At 45.8% G+C, this 18,266-nt stretch overlaps 1 protein-coding gene across 1 annotated transcript in view; it reads right to left on the bottom strand.

The window, feature by feature from the left end:
* Positions 1 to 233: 233 nt before the first annotated feature.
* LOC118075944 (transmembrane protein 132C) overlaps positions 234 to 18,266 on the bottom strand; it is a 273,846-nt gene continuing 255,813 nt past the window's right edge. The window contains exons 6-9 of the mRNA XM_035098371.2: positions 15,620 to 15,825; positions 13,745 to 14,018; positions 11,498 to 11,689; positions 234 to 2,260 (exon numbers count right to left, since the gene is read on the bottom strand). Coding sequence (XP_034954262.2) covers positions 1,061 to 2,260; positions 11,498 to 11,689; positions 13,745 to 14,018; positions 15,620 to 15,825 — 1,872 coding nt within the window. The 3' untranslated portion in view covers positions 234 to 1,060. The remainder of the gene's footprint in view (positions 2,261 to 11,497; positions 11,690 to 13,744; positions 14,019 to 15,619; positions 15,826 to 18,266) is intronic.

The raw sequence follows: 18,266 nt of genomic DNA, 5'->3' as shown, positions 1-18,266 counted from the left end.
AGGGCTAATAGTTGGCAGGTGGGTGGTGAGGGCTGAAAAGGCTGTTTCAAAGGCCAGATCCAGTCATTAGTTGGCCCTCAATGAAATTCATGCATTCCAAAGGCATGCCACACTGAAATGAAGTGCTTGTGTTGATCATCTTCAAGTGTCGAGAGTATATGTAAACTAATGTTGGGATATTATTTTTGTTCCATAGAAAAACTCCTTGGTTAATTATTGCCCCCCACCCCCACCCCCTGCATCCCTCCAAAATGAAAAGTAAGGTATGAAAGGCAGATGAGTGGGGAACAAAGGGGAGGGGGACCCTACGTACAGCATGTGACACAATCTTTTTTTTTAAAAAAACGAACTGTAAAGAAAAATAATATTGTCTCTCCTCTCCTCTGCCAGGCATCACATCCTGTCTGCAGCTGCAGCGACCGTATGATTATTACCTTCAGACAGTCTCTTCATAAGTCTCAGTATCATATTTGTGATGCTTTATTAGAAATATAAAGAAGTTTTCTTTCTTTTTATTATCTTTTTTTCCTTTTTTTGTAAAAAAAGAATACTTTTGGTACCTTGTGTTTAATTGTCTTTGACACCCTAATCATCCATATCATAACCTCATCTTGTCCCAGTATATCATACTAGTCAGTTCAATTCCTTTGGGCTTCTTGTCCCAAGTTCTGCCAGGCTGGTGGCTTCAAGATGTTTTGGACTACCAAATCCTATCAGCACAGCTGTGCAGGCCGGGGGGGGGGGGTGAGGGGAGTCGGTAGTCCAAAATGTCTAGAGGGGACCAGCTTGGTGGAGGTTAGCTTATCCAAATGGCTGGACATTCCATCTGGGGAGGGGGAATAAGAACAAGCCATCATGAACATCTTTAGCAAATACCTCTCCCTGACTATATATCTATAAATCTGTTGTGTGTAAGTCTGTTCAGTTCCCCCCCCCCAACAGTTCACACACACACAAACAGATCCATCTTATTCCGCAAGTCCCTCCCAACTCAACTGAAGGCATCAAGGTGTGGTTGCTAAACCGTTTTTTTTTTTTAAAAAAAAACCATCAACTGAAGCTATGCTTTGTCTTTGAGCTTCTCCATGTAGTTTCTTATCTCTTTCGACTCCCCCAGGTCCATGTCATGGCAAACCCATTTAATGTCATCTTCATTGCAGTTGAGGATGGAGTTGATGGTGGGGCAACCATCGTCTGGAGGGATGGTGGTGAACGTTGTGAACTTCACCCGCTTCCGCTTGGAGGTGGGTGAATGCAAAGGGGGGTCGAGCTTCGGCTCTCCCCCTTGCTTGCCCCCTGAGTCAGCTGACCGGTGGATTTGGCTCTGGATACTTTTCGGTGTGCTGCCGTTGAGGAGCTGGTTGCTCTCCTCAAAGCCTATCCCTCGGTCTATGTTAGTTGTGCGTTCGTTCTGCTGGGGGGAGACGTCGACTCGGTTGTCTAGGAGCTCACTTTCATTCCCAAGCCACACCCAGTCATGGGAGTGGCTCATGGAGGCTTGCCCTTCCATTGGAACTTGCTTGTGCCGGTATTTTAACGTGAAGGTGGCACAATTTATCAGGAAGACAAGGATGGCAAGGCAGAAGACTCCCAGCAGAGCATACATCCCAATCTCCAAGTCACTGAGGCCCCTGGGTGCCTGCACAAGGTCACTGTCCTCTGTGCCACCATTGCTTTTGGGAAGGTCAATTTGTGCTGGGAAGTTGGTGAAGTCGATTGGGATGTTTTGCAGCTGCCCGTCATCCGAGAGCTTTTCTCCATCCAGGCTGTTCTTAAAGACTTTGCTTTTGATCGTAGACTTGGCAGTGGTGCCAGCTTTCCTTACGGAAACGTCCTCTCGTTCGGCAGAAGGGCTTCCATGGTACCGCCCGTCTTGCCCATACCGCTCTTGGTCCAACACCTTCTGCCTTCGGTCGCTCGCATGGTTCTCGATCTCATCGGCATCGTAATCGCCGGCCCCCTGGGAGTTGCCATCATTCTGACCAAACTTGACCTTGATGCTACCATTGCCTACAGCGAGAACACTCTTCCTCTTGGACTTCTGGCAGGTTTCAGAGATCATCATGTCCACTTTGACCAATGTGCCTTGCCCATCGCCTTCTGCCGCAACCACTGGCCATTTCATAGCAGAGCTCTGGTGGGCTGAAATGACCGATTCATCGAGAGAGGAAGCCGAGAGGGAAAAGTCTTTGGGGTCGTAAATGTCCAGTGGGGTCACTGAGCCATCGCTGAACTGGATCCAAGAGCTGACCACTGCTTCCTAAAAGATAAAGGAAATGGGTAACTACAAGATCTGAAACGGGGCCCTTCATCTCGCAGCTGCATGGAGAGATAGGTATAGGTTTTCCTGCTTCCTAGCACCAAAATGAAGGATCATCAACTCAAACGAAATTGCACATAGCTAAAACATGGAATGGGTTACTCAAGATGTAGTGCTGCCCAACAACTAGACAAAATCATGGTAGGTATAGATATCAATGATTACGGTCACTGTATACTGCCTTTAGGATCAGTCACAATAAAATGTTTTTTAAGTATCAGTTGCTATGAAATATGAATGGGAGAGCGATATTGCAGCAGCCATGTTCTCATGTTCCCATGGGTCACTGCGATAACAAAATGTGGACTAGATAGACCTTTGGTCTGATCCAGCACGGCCTTTCTTATGTACCATTCTACCTTCACAGTTCTGAGATGAAGTATTTGTGCACACGTATGTGCATGGGTGTGAATGGGGAGGTGGGGAAAGATAATTCTTTCTATTTTCATTTTCCCTCTACTTGGAAACAGGAGCAAAAGGACCATTTAAATGATAATTTAGCCAAACTGTGATTGATACATTTTTTAATGGTGGCACCCCAACTGTGGAACCATCTCCTCACCTATGTCGTTTTGCTGCTCTGCAAAACCTTTCCAGGTCTATTTTCCCATGATTTTTTTAATCCAGAGTAACTTATTTGATCTTTGTCAGTGTTTTTATGCAGCTTTTTATTACTTAACTTTTATTTCTGCTGACGATTATGTCCTGCTCTCTATAGATCTTGTTGCTTGGATATATGTTCCTTTTAAATTGTTTCTTCTCAACTGCTTTTATTGCAGGTTTCTTTTACATTGTTTTTATTGTATTTCCTGAGATATATATGTTTTTATTAGCCACCCGGCAAAAGTGTTAAAAGGCCGTGGTAGAAATCCCCACATTGAATAAACAAAATATCCATTTTCATCAAAGCTGGAGGAAGCAAAATATTAATTGACAAAGCAACCCCTCGATTGTTGTTGTTGTTGTTGTTGTTGTTGGTGGTGGTGGTAGTGGTGGTTTTGAGGAGGGGAATCCTATAGCAGAGCTACTGCCACTTCTTCTAAATCACCGCAAACAGGGCAGTTGTGTTTTTTCTCTTTTTTTCATGGGAACACAGGGAACTGCTTTGCAGTGAATCAGCCCCTCGGAGCATCTCACTCAGTCCTTTCTACACTGACTGGCAACTGCTTGCCAGGATTTGACAGGGGATTTTCTCAGCCCTACTGAAGATGCCCGAGGATTGAGCCTGGGACCTCCTGCATTCAAAGAAGATGCTTTTACCAGTGATCTACAATCCTTCCCCAAATAAATATCCAAGTTAAAACCTGATACAGGGACACAGGAAGCTGCCTTAGTGGAGGCTGGTTCATTGGGGCGAGTGGGCCTGCCCCATCAATCTCAGTCTCTCTCAGCCAACTAGCATGCAGTCCATGGGGTGGCCCTGGTGGTCAGCTTCCTCCTCCTGAGCCTCAGGTTTGCCCTTCTGGAACTCAGCAGGGAGGAGGGAGGCGGGGACAAAACTAGAGTTAGTTGACCCAAGTGCAACAACACTGTCTCTACTTGTGACCCCCAACACCTGGCATTCAAAGGCATATGGCATCCCATTATACTGTCCAATCATAATGCCATCATATGTTACCAGGTTGTTTGCAAGCAGTTGAGATTTGTTCCACCCTAGCTCAGATCAAAGGGCATTGCTACCCTTCCGGTTGGCAGATAGAAGGGGAAGAAATGGAGACAGTGAGAGATTTTACTTTCTTGGGCTCCTTGATCACTGCAGATGGTGACAGCAGTCACGAAATTAAAAGACGCCTGCTTCTTGGGAGAAAAGCAATGACAAACCTAGACAGCATCTTAAAAAGCAGAGACATCACCTTGCCGACAAAGGTCCGTATAGTTAAAGCTATGGTTTTCCCCAGTAGTGATGTATGGAAGTGAGAGCTGGACCATCAAGAAGGCTGATCGCCGAAGAATTGATGCTTTTGAATTATGGTGCTGGAGGAGACTCTTGAGAGTCCCATGGGCTGCAAGAAGATCAAACCTATCCATTCTTAAGGAAATCAGCCCTGAGTGCTCACTGGAAGGACAGATCGTGAAGCTGAGGCTCCAATATGTGGCCACCTCATGAGAAGAGAAGACTCCCTGGAAAAGACCCTGATGTTGGGAAAGATTGAGGGCACTAGGAGAAGGGGACGGCAGAGGATGAGATGGTTGGACAGTGTTCTCGAAGCTACGAACATGAGTTTGACCAAACTGCAGGAGGCAGTGGAAGACAGGAGTGCCTGGCATGCTCTGGTTCATGGGGTCACGAAGAGTCAGACACGACTAAATGACTAAACAACAACACCCTTCCGGTTAAATTTCAAGCTTTTTGCTGACAACAGTGAAGGATGTTTAGCTCCCCGGGAGCCTGGGATTCAGCTATATTCCATTTTCAAGCTACTCTACAGCATGCTTTGCAGAAATCAGATGAGGGGGAAAATGTACCATGGCACTGCAGAGAAAGGACAAAGGTCTCAATGTTTTTATATTATGAGGAATTGTAGAGAGAGTGGGTATGTTTAGCCTGGAGAACAGAAGGCTGAGTCGTGGCAGCCATCTTCAAATACCTCATTGGAGGTTTTTGAACAGGGGTGGGAGGTCTTTCAGGGACTGCTGCATTGCCAGGGGTTGCCCTCTGAGGGTCCCTTGAAACTCCACAATTCTAGGATTCTTCTGTTGAAGGCTAACTGTGGTGTGGGAGTGCTTTTAGTGAGCTTGGGGGTGCAGCTGAGGAGAGAAGGACTATACTTCCTGGCTGTGCCACCCCCCCCCCCCATAATTGTCCCTCCTCCATTTGACATCCAATTGCAACACTATGGGCATTTTTTGGCAGGGAGGTCACAGCTGAGGAAGGAAAAGTGAACATAACAAAAAGCTACTGGCTACAATAGAAGGCTCCCCCCCTCCCAGCACTATTACAGCAGGAAGGATTGGGGCCCCTTTGGCACCAGGGTGTGTTGGTGACTCATGGTCTAAGGCAGCCTTTGTCAATTTGGTGCCCCTGAGAGTACCATTCACATAATCCAGCTGGCTGGGGCTGAAGGGAATGGTAGAATCCATGAAAAAAATAAAGAAAATCTTTTATCTCTGGATAAAAGAGTGGATCACCCTGGAAAATCATGAATTATTAGATTTAGAGGGATTTGAAAATAAGTGTGGTTGGCATGCCTACTTGCAGGATGAAAAAGTAAAAATACATAAAGGGTTCAATACTCATATTATTAAAAAATCTTTGTTGAAGGTGTGGGAAAGACACAAACGCTTGATGGAACCCAAGACACCAAAATGGCTGCCACCAATCGAGATAATAACAGTGAAAAGATTAAATAATGATGGAAAATGGGCAAAATATTAAGATTTAATAGAGGAAGAAGAGGGGGTAATAAAATTTTAAAAGTATGAGGATATTAAACAACATCTGAGAGGGTGGCTCCAATTCTATCAAATACACAGCAGATTCCAAGAAGATTTGAAGAAAAAAGGGTTTATGTCCGAATTATCTTTATTAGAAAGAAATTTATTACAGAGTGAACGGAAAATCATTTCAAAAATGTATAATGCCATCTTGGAGTGGGAGGTGAAGGACGAAACTATTAAGGAGACAACGATGAAATGGGCAATGGAGCTGGGGAAACCAATAGAAGTGGATAGATGGGAAAGACTCTGGAGATAAACATGGAAATTTACGGCGTCAGAGGCAATTAGAGAAAACTTAATAAAAATGTTTTATAAGTGGTACCTGACACCAGTAAAGATCCATAAAATGTATAAAACCAAAGACAATTATTGTTGGAGGTGTCAAGAGGGAACAGGAACATTTCTACATGTATAGTGGCATTGTACTAAGATAAAACCATTCTGGACTGGGATATTAGAAGAGTTAAAGAAAAAATTTAAATATAACATTAAGAAAACTCCAGAATCTTTCCTACTAGGAATGATTGATGAAGAGCTGGACAAAAAGGATGAGAAGGTATTTCTGTACTCAGTGGCGGCAGCAAGAATTCTAATTGCTACATCATGGAAAAGTCAGGATGTTCCTACCATTAGAGATTGGCAAGAAAAGGTAATTAGTTATATTGATCTGGCCAAATTGACAAAGTCGATTAGGGGTGGTTCTAATAAACTTTTTAATAATAATTGGGGAAAATTTGGGATATATTTGAAAGAACTTGGGTTTAAAACAAATATTCCATAGAATTCCTATGATGAAAATAAATGGAAGCAGTAGGAAAGTTAATCAATTTGAAGTCAGGGATGAAGAGAAGGGGAAGTCGATCTGTAAAAGAAGATGTGAATATTAGAAAGAAGATGTATAAGTAAAGTGGACAAAGTATTGTAGAAGATAGGGTAAGTTTTGTTTGAATTTATATTATTGTTTATTTTTGTATTTATTTTGTTTGCATTTTAGTTGGATGTTTTGTTTTATATATGTTTTAAATTTAATAAAGTTTATTAAAAAATTTTTTTTAAAAAAAGACAAGTTTTAAGCAGCAATCTTGATATTTTGTGGACCCTGTGGGCAAGTCTATAATGATGACTTGTTCACTTTTTTCACTTGAGCACACTTATTTAAAAGAAGAAATAAAAAACATTTGCACAAATAAAAAGAAAAATAGAAAAAAACGAAATGATGTAGCACTGTGTCCTTCAAATAACTGTTTCTGCAAAGCAGGCCACGCTGGTGTGCTACATCAATAAATCGCCCCCACCCTGATTCTTCGACAGGCACCTCCAATTACCATCAAGGAATGAAGATGGATGAAAACCATCTCATCTGCAGAGCTTCAATCTTTCATGATGGCACCTGAGATGTGACAGATCTTCCCCTGGCCCATTAATTACAAGTAATAAACATGGAGAGGTTATGGTAGCCCTGGTTACATTCTCCTCCTCTTTTCTTTCTTTCTTTCTTTCTTTCTTTCTTTCTTTCTTTCTTTCTTTCTTTCTTTCTTTCTTTCTTTCTCAGTTCTGAAATCCTCTCTGCAAACAAGCAACATTTTAACAGGATTGCTGCCAATGGTCCTTTTTTAAAAACATGGGATGATTTATATGATGGCAGCAACGATGGGAAGAGTGTGAGATGACTTTGAATGGCAGCACAGCTGAAGGGAAGAAAAAACTGGGACCACTCCAGCAGTTGTGGGTCCATAGCAGGACCTCAGATGTCGAAGGAAATATAGAGGAGAGCATGTTCAGGAGAAGGAAATCTGTAAGGTGCCTAAAATCCCAGTCATGCTACTCACAAAGTAAGCTGAAGTGATTTACATTAAAACCAATGAAGAACATCTAATAAAAATCTAAAAACACAGCAATGCTGATAAAAAGCAGGACTTACAGACCCCCACCCCATAGAAAGAGACCACAATGCTACCCTTCAAATTAAGGGCCAAAAGGCCAAGTAAAGATACATGTCTTTGCCTCAAAATAAATATGGTGTCGGGTGGCACTCCATGGGGAGAACATTCCACAAATGAAGTGCCACTACAATAAAGGCCCAATTTTGTGTTGCCACTCTCCAAATCTTCCATGGTGGGGTCATGTGGAGAGAGGCAGTTCTTGAAGGATTGGGTTCTTGAGACTTTTAGAAGAAATCTGAAGGCAGCCCTGTTTAGGGAAGCTTTTAAAGTTTAATAGATGATTGTATTTTGATATTTGATTGGAAGCCTCCCAGAGTGGCTGGGGAAACCCAGCCAGATGGGCAGGGTATAAATAATAAATTATTATTATTATGGTGATTCCAAACAAAATACAAAATTCCTTCCAGTAGCACCTTAGAGAGTCCCATGGACTGCAAGAAGATCAAACCTATCCATTCTTAAGGAAATCAGCCCTGAGTGCTCACTGGAAGGACAGATCCTGAAGCTGGTACTTTGGCCACCTCATGAGAAGTGAAGACTCCCTGGAAAAAACCCTGATGTTGGGAAAGATGGAAGGCACAAGGAGGAGGGGACGACAGAGGACAAGATGGTTGGACAGTGTTCTCGGAGCTACCAACATGAGTTTAACAAGCTGCGGGAGGCAGTAGAAGACAGGAGTGGCTGGCGTGCTCTGGTCCATGGGGTCACAAAGAGTCGGACAAGACTAAACGACTACAACGAAGTTAGTTATTGGTATGAGCTTTCGTGTGCATGCACATTTCTTCAGATACACATGGTGATTTCAGATAGCGATCATGGATAAGAGCCATGGTTCTATGCCAGAGGTCATTTCTACCTTTGAAGAGACAGGAAAATGCAAACCAGGGAGTGAGAGGGGAGGAAGTTGGTAGCCATGAAGTCTCCTCTAGCCTCAATGGAGCATGAAGAATAGACAGGAGTTATTTCACTTGGGGACATTCCTGCACTATCCTCCATTAGCAGCACAAGATAAAGGAGCCAAGCCTAAGTGCCCATTAAAATTTCCCCATTCTACTCTCTTTTCTTTCTCCTGAGATGGCTTTTATAGCTTGTTGGCAGTGAGACAAAGGAGAGCAAAGAAGTGCATTCTGTGCATTGGGGCATCTCAACTTCTTGGGTTGGATTGATGCACTCATTTTCAATCTGCAGGGATTTATTCATTTCTGTTTATGGTGTGGGGAGCATCCTAAAGCAGCATCCTCCCCACCTTCTGCCCAAATTGGTACAGCCCATTCTACCATCTCACTCTGCAGCATCTTTAGAGACCCCGTTCAAGAGACTGTTTCTAGACATGGGAGGGAAATGAGTGTCCCCTTAACAGATTCCTTCTGTGTCTGCCTCACCTACTTATTTGATTTGCCTCGAGATTGAGACTTCTATATATTCCTCATCTCCATAGGAGCCATGACCTGAACGTTTCCGCTCGGAAGCTTTGCCCTGGCTCAGCTGGAGTACCAGAGACCTGTGAATTAAGTAGGTTCAACACGCTGGTGCCTTGATGAGCCCCAATGCTAACCTGCCTCTGTCAGCCAAATCTGAGAATAATAGGCTACCAGCAGTGAATGGCTTTGCCCTTCCAAATGGAAGAAAGGAACATGTTTCATCTGCTCCTCTCCTCTCCCTCCCTCCCTATTTTCAATGGAAGCGAAGTCAATTGGGGGCGGAGCTTGAAATACAAACTGCAGTAAAAGAGCATCTCCCCAAAATGTATTATATTGGGTTTACCTTCCCCCACATCACTGTTGCCTGCCATGCATCCCTCTCCTTTCCAGAGCTGCCAACTTGAATTATGCCCCACATAATAAATAACATGAAACAGTGCATACACACTATTTGAATGGCAATGCCCATGAACTTCAGGGGGGGGGGCAGCAGCACCCTCAAATATTTTATTAGGGGAGATGAAGACCATTTGGCTCCCATGCCTGCTTCCTTTCCCTGGTAGTGGGACAAGGGTGACAGCCCTTCTCCTTTTCATTGGGATACCATTGGTCTCAGAAGTTAAGTTAGGGCTCTTTAGAAAAATGAATTAATCAAGCCCAGTATAGTTTATTGAATTTGGAAGCCCTAGAGAATGTCACCTCCCAGAGCTCCTTCAGCCTGGAACACTACTACTACCCCCCCCCCCGGGCTGTCTTAAGTATATCTGGCGCTGTGGTGTAAAGATCCCTCCGGCATCCCCCCCCCTTTCCCAGAGTTGCCGACCTTTTTACGGCACTACCGGCAGCTTTGCGGGACTGAAGGGCGGCTCCTCCAGTGGGGAAGAGGCAGAGGCTCCGGGCACGGCACTGCTTCAGCAAGGCGGGCGAGGGCAGTGAGCTGATGCTGGGAGGCGCCGCGCCCAGCCTCCGTCTCTTCCCTGGTGCCCTCCAGATCTTGGTGCCCCTGTGCCCCATGCCACTAGCCTCTATGGGCAAGAATCCCCTGCCAACACCCAACCAACAGGTAAGTTTGGAGAAAGAAAAAGAGAAGATAGCAGGATAAGGGTTCATGGCATGGGGGTTGGTTGGAGGGAAACTGAGATGCTCAGAATCAAATCCTGGGATCTTCAACATGCAAATCATGTGGTTTACCACTGAGCTGTGGACCTCTGTCATTCACTTCCTGAGAGCACTGAGGGATTGTTTTTATATGCACCTGCAAGGAAATACCGAAGCAAGTCAAACAGGCATATTTTGGCAAGCCAAAGAGAATAGCATCACTTAAATGCTACTTTAAAAAACTTTTTTAAAAAAAACAACAACCTGACAATCACAGATAGCAGTTGAGCTCTCCTCATCATCAGATGTGCAGGACTCTCAGAGCAAGGAGGAACCAGTGCCTTATGAAACAGGGGTCCACAGCTCAGCTGTAAAGCACATGATTTGCATGTTGAAGATCCCAGGATTTGATTCTGAGCATCTCAATTCAAAAAGGTTTCAGGATGCCATTCTAAGGAAATGAATCTAATGCAGCCTTTGGAGACCCAGTATGTATGAGAAGAGATTGATCCATGGTCAAACTTGGTATATGGCAGATTTTTGTCTTCATACAACCCTAATTCTGCAGCTTGCATATATTAAGCAGCTTTCTGCAATTTTTGCTGTTCTGCATTATGTATGATGCAGCCATGTTCTCCAGTGATTCTCAAGTCCGGAGGAAGACACACAACAGGAAGAGGCACTACTCAGGGAGCTTCTCTCCCCCCCCCACTTGAGAATTTTATGAAGCAGAATGTGTGTCTTTGCTGGAGTGTTTGTATTTATGTAAGACACACTCACAGTATAGTCTTCATCTGCTCCACACACAATCTAGATTCTAGAGCAGGGGCCAGCAAACTTTTTCAGCAGGGGGCCGGTCCACTGTCCCTCAGACCTTGGGGGGGGCGGACTATATTTTGAAAAAAATATGAACAAATTCCTATGCCTCACAAATAATCCAGAGATGCATTTTAAATGAAAGGACACATTCTACTCATGTAAAAACATGCTGATTCCCGGACCGTCCACGGGCCGGATTTAGAAGGTGATTGGGCCGCATCTGGCCCCCGGGCCTTAGTTTGGGAACCCCTCTTCTAGAACAACCTGGACTGGGAATTTGTTTAAAGAGAACCCAACAAAACATGAAAGCTAAAAATCTCAGGAAACAGACTACTGTGTCTCTCCAGAACCACCACCCCCTGCTACAATGGTGGGATCACAGTATGCACACAGCTTGGTGCATTGCTCAAGAGAACTGCCCAAATAGATAGAACAAAACAGGATTCCACATACTCTACCTGTTTGGGTGTATGGAGCAGTTCCTGGGCCACAGTGGCAGCCACAACAGCTCGGTTACTCACTGCACTGGGCTGAAGGAAGAGCGACAATCCAGCTACCAGCTGGACCCCCATATCCGTGATGGTCACCTTCTCATCCAACACCGTCACAGTTTTCTCTGCCAAGATGGAATCAGACAGCGGAGACAATACCTTTGGGAGAAGCCAAAGGACAATAAGGAATCTATTTAAGATGGGGTTAGAGAGCAATAGTCACCCCTCCCCGAATTCCTTATGCCAATTTATATTTTCTGACATGAGTATTGCAAGACTCCAAACATCTCACAATAATGTCTATGGCGGGCACTGGAGAACCTGCATGGTCGTTGCTAGCACAATTTTATACATCATTGCTGCATGAGTTGGAAATAGGACTTTGGCAATGGCTACCCTACCTACCCTTGAGTGAAACTGTGAAGAGGGCAACCAAACACCTTGAGAGGTATGAAGCAGAGCCAACTGCTTTGCACCAGTGGTTCCCAATTAGCTAAGTACTGCAAACCCCGTTTTTCAAAAGCCAATCCATGGATACTCTACTTTTGACAATTTTGATAGCTCTGTGGTGGTTTGTGTTATGTGAATGGTGCCTCAGACCCCCTGGGTGGGTTATGCAGACCCCCTGGGGGCTGTGAACCACCAATTGGGAACCTCTACTTTTTATGACGAAAGGGCCCGTCTTCAATCCATGGCATCACCAAGCACGGCTGGGGAAAGACTCCCAGCATCACCAGGGCTGGGGAAACTATGCTAATGTAAACCAGGGATTGGCAACTTGCGGTGGTCCAGATGTTTGATTGAAATTCATGTCTACCCAGACAGCATTACTAATGGTCAGGAATGATAGCTATACACCAGAACATCTGTAGGGTCATAGGCTCCCCGCCCCCATTGTAGACCATAGTAAGTTAGACAGACTAATAGTCCAAATTGGTATAAGGCAGGCTCCTATGTTCCTATCAGGCATGTTGACTTTTCACTTGTTGGTATATTTTGCATACAGAAGATCTCAAGTTCAACCCCCAGCATTTCCTGGTAGGTCCGGAAGAGGCCCTGTCTGAAATTCTGGAAAGCCACAGCCATTCGGTGCTGACATTGACAATACTGAGCTGGTTAACTCTGTACAAGGTGGCTTCCTAAATTTAGGCCTAGAATTTTCAACCTGAAAGCACATCCTGACAGCTACAGGGGAGATTGAGTTCCAGCTTGTTGCCTGCTAGCAGAAGCTGCATTAGCCAGCTGCAATACCTTGGAGAGAGGTATATTTAAAAAGAGGTGTTGGACCACTGCAAAGCGGTAAAGATGGGCCCAGTTTCCTGGTTCTGGGAGCTGTAAACATCATTTGAATGTATGGTAGATAAGACCATTCAGCTGAAGTTCTGGCTTAATGGGGTCAGGACATATGAGGGAGAGAACCAGAAACAACATTCCATCTGGAGGGACTCCTTATACACAGATAATTCAGAAAACCAAGAAAGCTCAGTTTCTTTGCTGCTGCTATTCATGGATCAGGCCCCCAGGGAATAATGTCTATGACCAGAAGGGCTTCCTGTAGCTATTGGAAATAGGATGGCAGGGAAACCTTGCAGGGCTGACTGTGTAAGGTCCAGGGAGCGTTTGCTTGAATCTGAGTTGTCTGGGCTCTTTGGGGAATCAACATACAACATGGCTTTTGCCCCAGTGAGAGTTACCATTTTCAGTTTACACTTTTCCGTTCTGAGCAGTCTACTGAGGGCCACAGGACAGTGACCAGCAAGACCAGAGGCAAAAATGGATGGGGTAATACATGTACCATTGTATGGTAGGCTGGTCTCCACAGACAATCACAACCCCTCTGGGTCCAGACAATGAAGAGGCGTTGTCAGTGTTCAATGACACATTCTAGCTAGGCAGAAACACTTGGGGTGCAAAGCAGAGCCCGTGAGGTCTGTGGTCTGGAGAGAGGGGGCGTGTGCTACACACAGTACAAAGGGCCAAATAGAGAGGCCTGGAGGGCCATAGTTTGACCCCAATTCTGAGGTCCCCCACCCCTGCTTTTGCCCATGCTCAGAATATGGCAAGGCATAATGCCCAGGAGCCATGCTACTTATTCAAGGCACCCGAGGAAGCTTTGGCCCTGCCTTTCTTGCACAATAAAACCATGGAATGGGATGCTCTGGCACCTAGTTGCAACCACAGCAGCTCAAAAGATGGCAACCATTCTTGACTGACCTGGACCATTGTCATGCCGACTTCCTGTCCCGCCAAGACCTTGCCCCCCTGTAGCTGGGCCACGTGGGGCTTCTCTAGCTTCATGAAGTCCGTCACCAAATCCGTAATGTCAAACTGCCAATCAGATCCTAGCAAATAGGTGAGCTGTCCCCACGGGCTGGTGTCCTCAGCTACAAACTGGGTGAGAACCCGCACCATGGCGTGCTGGTACTGGAGGGTGCAGCCTCGTCCTTTCCGCTCATCTTCATCCTCATCATCACTCTCCCTTGTAGGTCTGAAAGATTTATTATTTCAACTTCACTTTCATTCCCAACCAGCACAGATACAGTATCTAGCAGGCATGCCTCATGTGCACAGATGTGCCTTTTACAAAGAAAATGCACCTTGCAAGCATATGAAGCAAACTCTTGCTTGGAGAAACCAAAGACCAACACATTCTATTATGGTTGCTAGATCATGGTCTCTCTCAATGATGAGGTCCATGCTCAGACAAAAGAGTTTATCTCAGTTGTAAAACACATACATTGTGTGCAGAACATAGGAATTCCATCTATCTCCCTCAAACCATCCTTTCATCACCCAGGAAATTAAGACTGTTACTTTGCATTATTTCCAAAAAAACAAACTCAGCAATGGCAAGGGGGTGACCCCAAAGGTACATGAGGAAGGTGTCAGACTGAGTGAGAGCATTGGTCCATCTACCTCACCATTGTCCACACTGACTGACAATGGCTCTCAAGGGTTTCATGGAGGAGTCCTTCCTACCCCTACCTGGAGATGCCGGGGGCTGAACCAGGTGCTTTCTGTATGTATGTATCAACCACTGAGCCATGGCCCTTCCCCAGAAGGTCTCATGCTCAACCACTGGCATCTCCACTTAAAACAAGCCATGCACAGGTAGTGGCAAGGACTCCTGCCCCAAACCCTGGAGAACTGCTTGCCTAGATAGACAAATAATCTCACCTGGTATAAGACAGATTTGTACGTTCCAAACTGGGGGAGGGATATACCCCTATGCCATCCTCATGGATTCTCTGTTGCCACCCCATTGCCATAGACCATGCTCATCCTCGCCCTCTCCTGTCATGGGGATGGGCAATGTGGGGAGGCAAGGGGATCTCTTCAATGGAAAGAGGGTGGAAGCTCAGAGCTTCTTTCCTATTTATTACATTTGAAACCATTCAGCTTTCTGTGCTTCAAACTTTGAAAGCACTACAGGAAAAGTGAACTGGGAGGGTTTGAAATACAAGTGGTTAATTTTCCACATGATGCTGGTGGGGTGGGGGGAGAGCTGAGTCCCTTCCAAGCTTTCTGTCTTCCACTACTATCTCTCATGTGCTAACCTTCCTTAAAAGGTAAAGGGACCCCTGACCATTAGGTCCAGTCGTGACCGACTCTGGGGTTGCACGCTCATCTCGCATTATTGGCCGAGGGAGCCGGCGTATAGCTTCCAGGTCATGTGGCCAGCATGACAAAGCCGCTTCTGGCAAACCAGAGCAGCACATGGAAACGCCGTTTACCTTCCCGCTGTAGCGGTTCCTATTTATCTACTTGCATTTTGACGTGCTTTCGAACTGCTAGGTTGGCAAGAGCTGGGACCAAGCAACGGGAGCTCACCCCGTCACAGGGATTCAAACCGCCGACCTTCCGATCAGCAAGCCCTAGGCTCAGTGGTTTAACCACAGCGCCACCTGGGTCCCAACTGCTAACCTTCCTTAGCAGTTGGGAAAGTTTAGCTGTGTGAGATAGCACCTCAGGCCTCCTCAGCTTCCCTGGTCCATTGGGAGGTCATCTCCAGGATTCTAAAAAAAGGAAAGGCAGGCTGATAATCAGCCTGGCTTGGAGGAGATCAAATCATTTAGCAACATAACTCACCTCTTGTTCGAAATGATGGGAACTCTCCAGCCTTTTATTTGACTCAGCTCAGTATCCGAAACATCGATCTGAAGAGGCAGGCGTGGCACCCATACAGTCACCTGCAGAGGAGCACTCAGGTACTGGTAGGTGAAGTTCACCACTGCATTCACCTTGCCTTTCATTTCCTTGCCGTTGACATAAACATAGTCACACCTGTCAGAAACCTAAAATAAGAGGTTGGAAAAGAGAAGTATTTAAGGGTGACACCAGTTGTTATGCCATTTGAATAAATGTAGCTGATTCCCTCCAGATATTTTAGGATGTAAATTATTTTTTAATACAGGCCCTTGCAAAAACAAAAACAAAACCCTGAGGGTTATAGGCACCATCTTAGAAGCAGTGTTCCCTGTTATACAGAAGGGAATGCCTCTTCTAAGATGGTGTCTACAGCAGAGGTGGGAAGCTGTGAAACCAGGGATGATAAAACTGTGGCCCTCCAGATCTTGTTGCACTCCAGCTTCCATCAGCCCTAGCCAGCATGGCTAATGGTCGTGGCTAATGGGAGCTGCGGTTTGATACCATCTGGAGTGAGCCAGGTTGGGCAAGTCCAAGCTGCAGCATCATGTGAACATGTGTGAACCTGTATCAGAAATCCATAACACAGGGTTTGCAAACCACTGTTATAGAAAATTATAAGGGGAGGGGGAGAGAATCAGGACACCATTATTAATGAACAGAGAGGGGTGACCGAATTTGACAGCTGCAATACCCAGAATCCTGTTCAACGCCATCTTCCCCGTCTCCGCTCCGCTGCAAAGACCCTCACCCCTCCCCCTTGGACTCAACCCTGCCTTAAGGAAGGCTTAAGGATCAGCATATACACACATTTCGACATGACTAGCAACTTGGGAGCCATAATTCCCCATCAATGGTATCTCACTCACAATGGAAGACTCCTCTGAACAAAAGACAGTGGTCAACCCTTGCGAAAATGTTAATTTCTCTTTGTGTTTAGGAATTCACACCTGGGAGGGGTGATAGGAGGACTAGGAGATGTGTCAAAAGTGCTCAGATTTCTACCTTGAACTCTCCTTTTTGTGAGGTATTGATTACTGTGAGCTGTGGTGTAGGAATGATGTATTGGGGGCGTTTCTTGGTGATGGGAAAACTGATAAAAGTGGAGGTTCTCTTTTGTTCTGGGTTCCTTCCTTGTTCTCCTGCGTGAGGGGAAGGACCCTGTTGCAACAGCAAATAAAGGCTTTGCTTCTCAAACTTCTCTGGTTGGCCTCTGTTATATATTCTCTGACTGATGGAGAACCCAATAAGGCTCTTGTGTACCCCATAAGGGAATAAGAGCAGATTTTTGCTTAGAGCACCACCCCACCCCATCTCTTCCCCAATCTCCTGTATCCTCCTTCCTGCCCCTTTGGTTCAGCAGGAGAGGTCTCTGTCCTTGTTCCAGTTGTCCAGTCCAAAATAGGCATTCCTACCAAATCCTCTAAGGTGGCCCAAGGGCAGCCATGTTTCTTCTTCTGTACCAAGCCCCTATGTCCCTGTGTACAGAATGGCGCATCATCAGTATAATATGCTCAGACTAACAGGTCCCTGACAAGAGTCTGGCCTCTGAATTCACTAGCTGCAGTTTCTGGACCAACCTTAAAGATAGCTCCACATACAGTACATCACACACTCTAATCTCACTCTTGCCAGAAGGTAGAGCTCAATCCACATCCAGATAGGGGGACATTTATTATCTGGCGAACTTTTTTTGTGAATGCCCCTTATGACAGGGGTGGGTTTGACCTCCAGCCCTTAGGTCAAACCTGGCCCATTTGGCCTGTGAGGCTGCTTTGCTGAAACCAGGTCCATCTGCTCTGGAAACCAGGTCCATCTGTGATGCCAGGTGGGGCAGCTGCAAGACTCAGGACCTCATCCATCAGCTGATGCACAGAGAGTTCAATCCTGCTTCCTGTGGTATCCTCCCCACCACAGCGAGCCAGCTTTGAGGGTTGGGCAGCATTACCCACCTGCCAATCACCTGGTGTCAGTATGATGTCAGGTGATTGACAGGTGCAAGGTCCAACCCACCCCTCAAAGTTGGCCTGCCAGGGTGGGAGGGATAAAGACATTGTCCTCTGGGCCTGGAAGGCCTTCTGCAGTTCAAAGCAGTACAATGGTACCTCGGGTTCCAAACACCTCGGGTTACAGACTCCGCTAACCTGGGAGTAGTACCTTGGGTTAAGAACTTTACCTCAGGATGAGAACAGAAAAAGCACGGTGACAGTGCGGCAGCAGTGGGAGGCCCCATTAGCTAAAGTGGTACCTCAGGTTAAAAATGGTTTCAGGTTAAGAATGGACCTCCGGAACGAATTAAGTTCGTAACCAGAGGTACCACTGTAATGCTTCCAAATACCAGCTACTGCAAATGGAAAGATGAGAGAGTGCTCTTGTGCTTAGGTCCTGCAGGTGGGTTTCCCAAAAGCGTTTGGTTGGCTACTGTGAGAACAGACTGCTGGACCAGATGAACTATTGGACTGATATGGCAGCTCTTCTGATGCCACTATGTTTTTACATTCGTGGGTTCTCCACCCATACCTGCCAAGTTGCTGTCAGAGAAATAAGGGACCGGGCCGGAAATAGCAGACCAGAAGTAGCGCTGCCGCCA

The sequence above is a fragment of the Zootoca vivipara genome, chromosome 17 (assembly GCF_963506605.1).
Source record: "Zootoca vivipara chromosome 17, rZooViv1.1, whole genome shotgun sequence".
NCBI lineage: Eukaryota > Metazoa > Chordata > Lepidosauria > Squamata > Lacertidae > Zootoca > Zootoca vivipara.
Note: the sequence above shows the minus strand (reverse complement) of the source record. Positions and strands in the feature narration are given on the sequence as shown.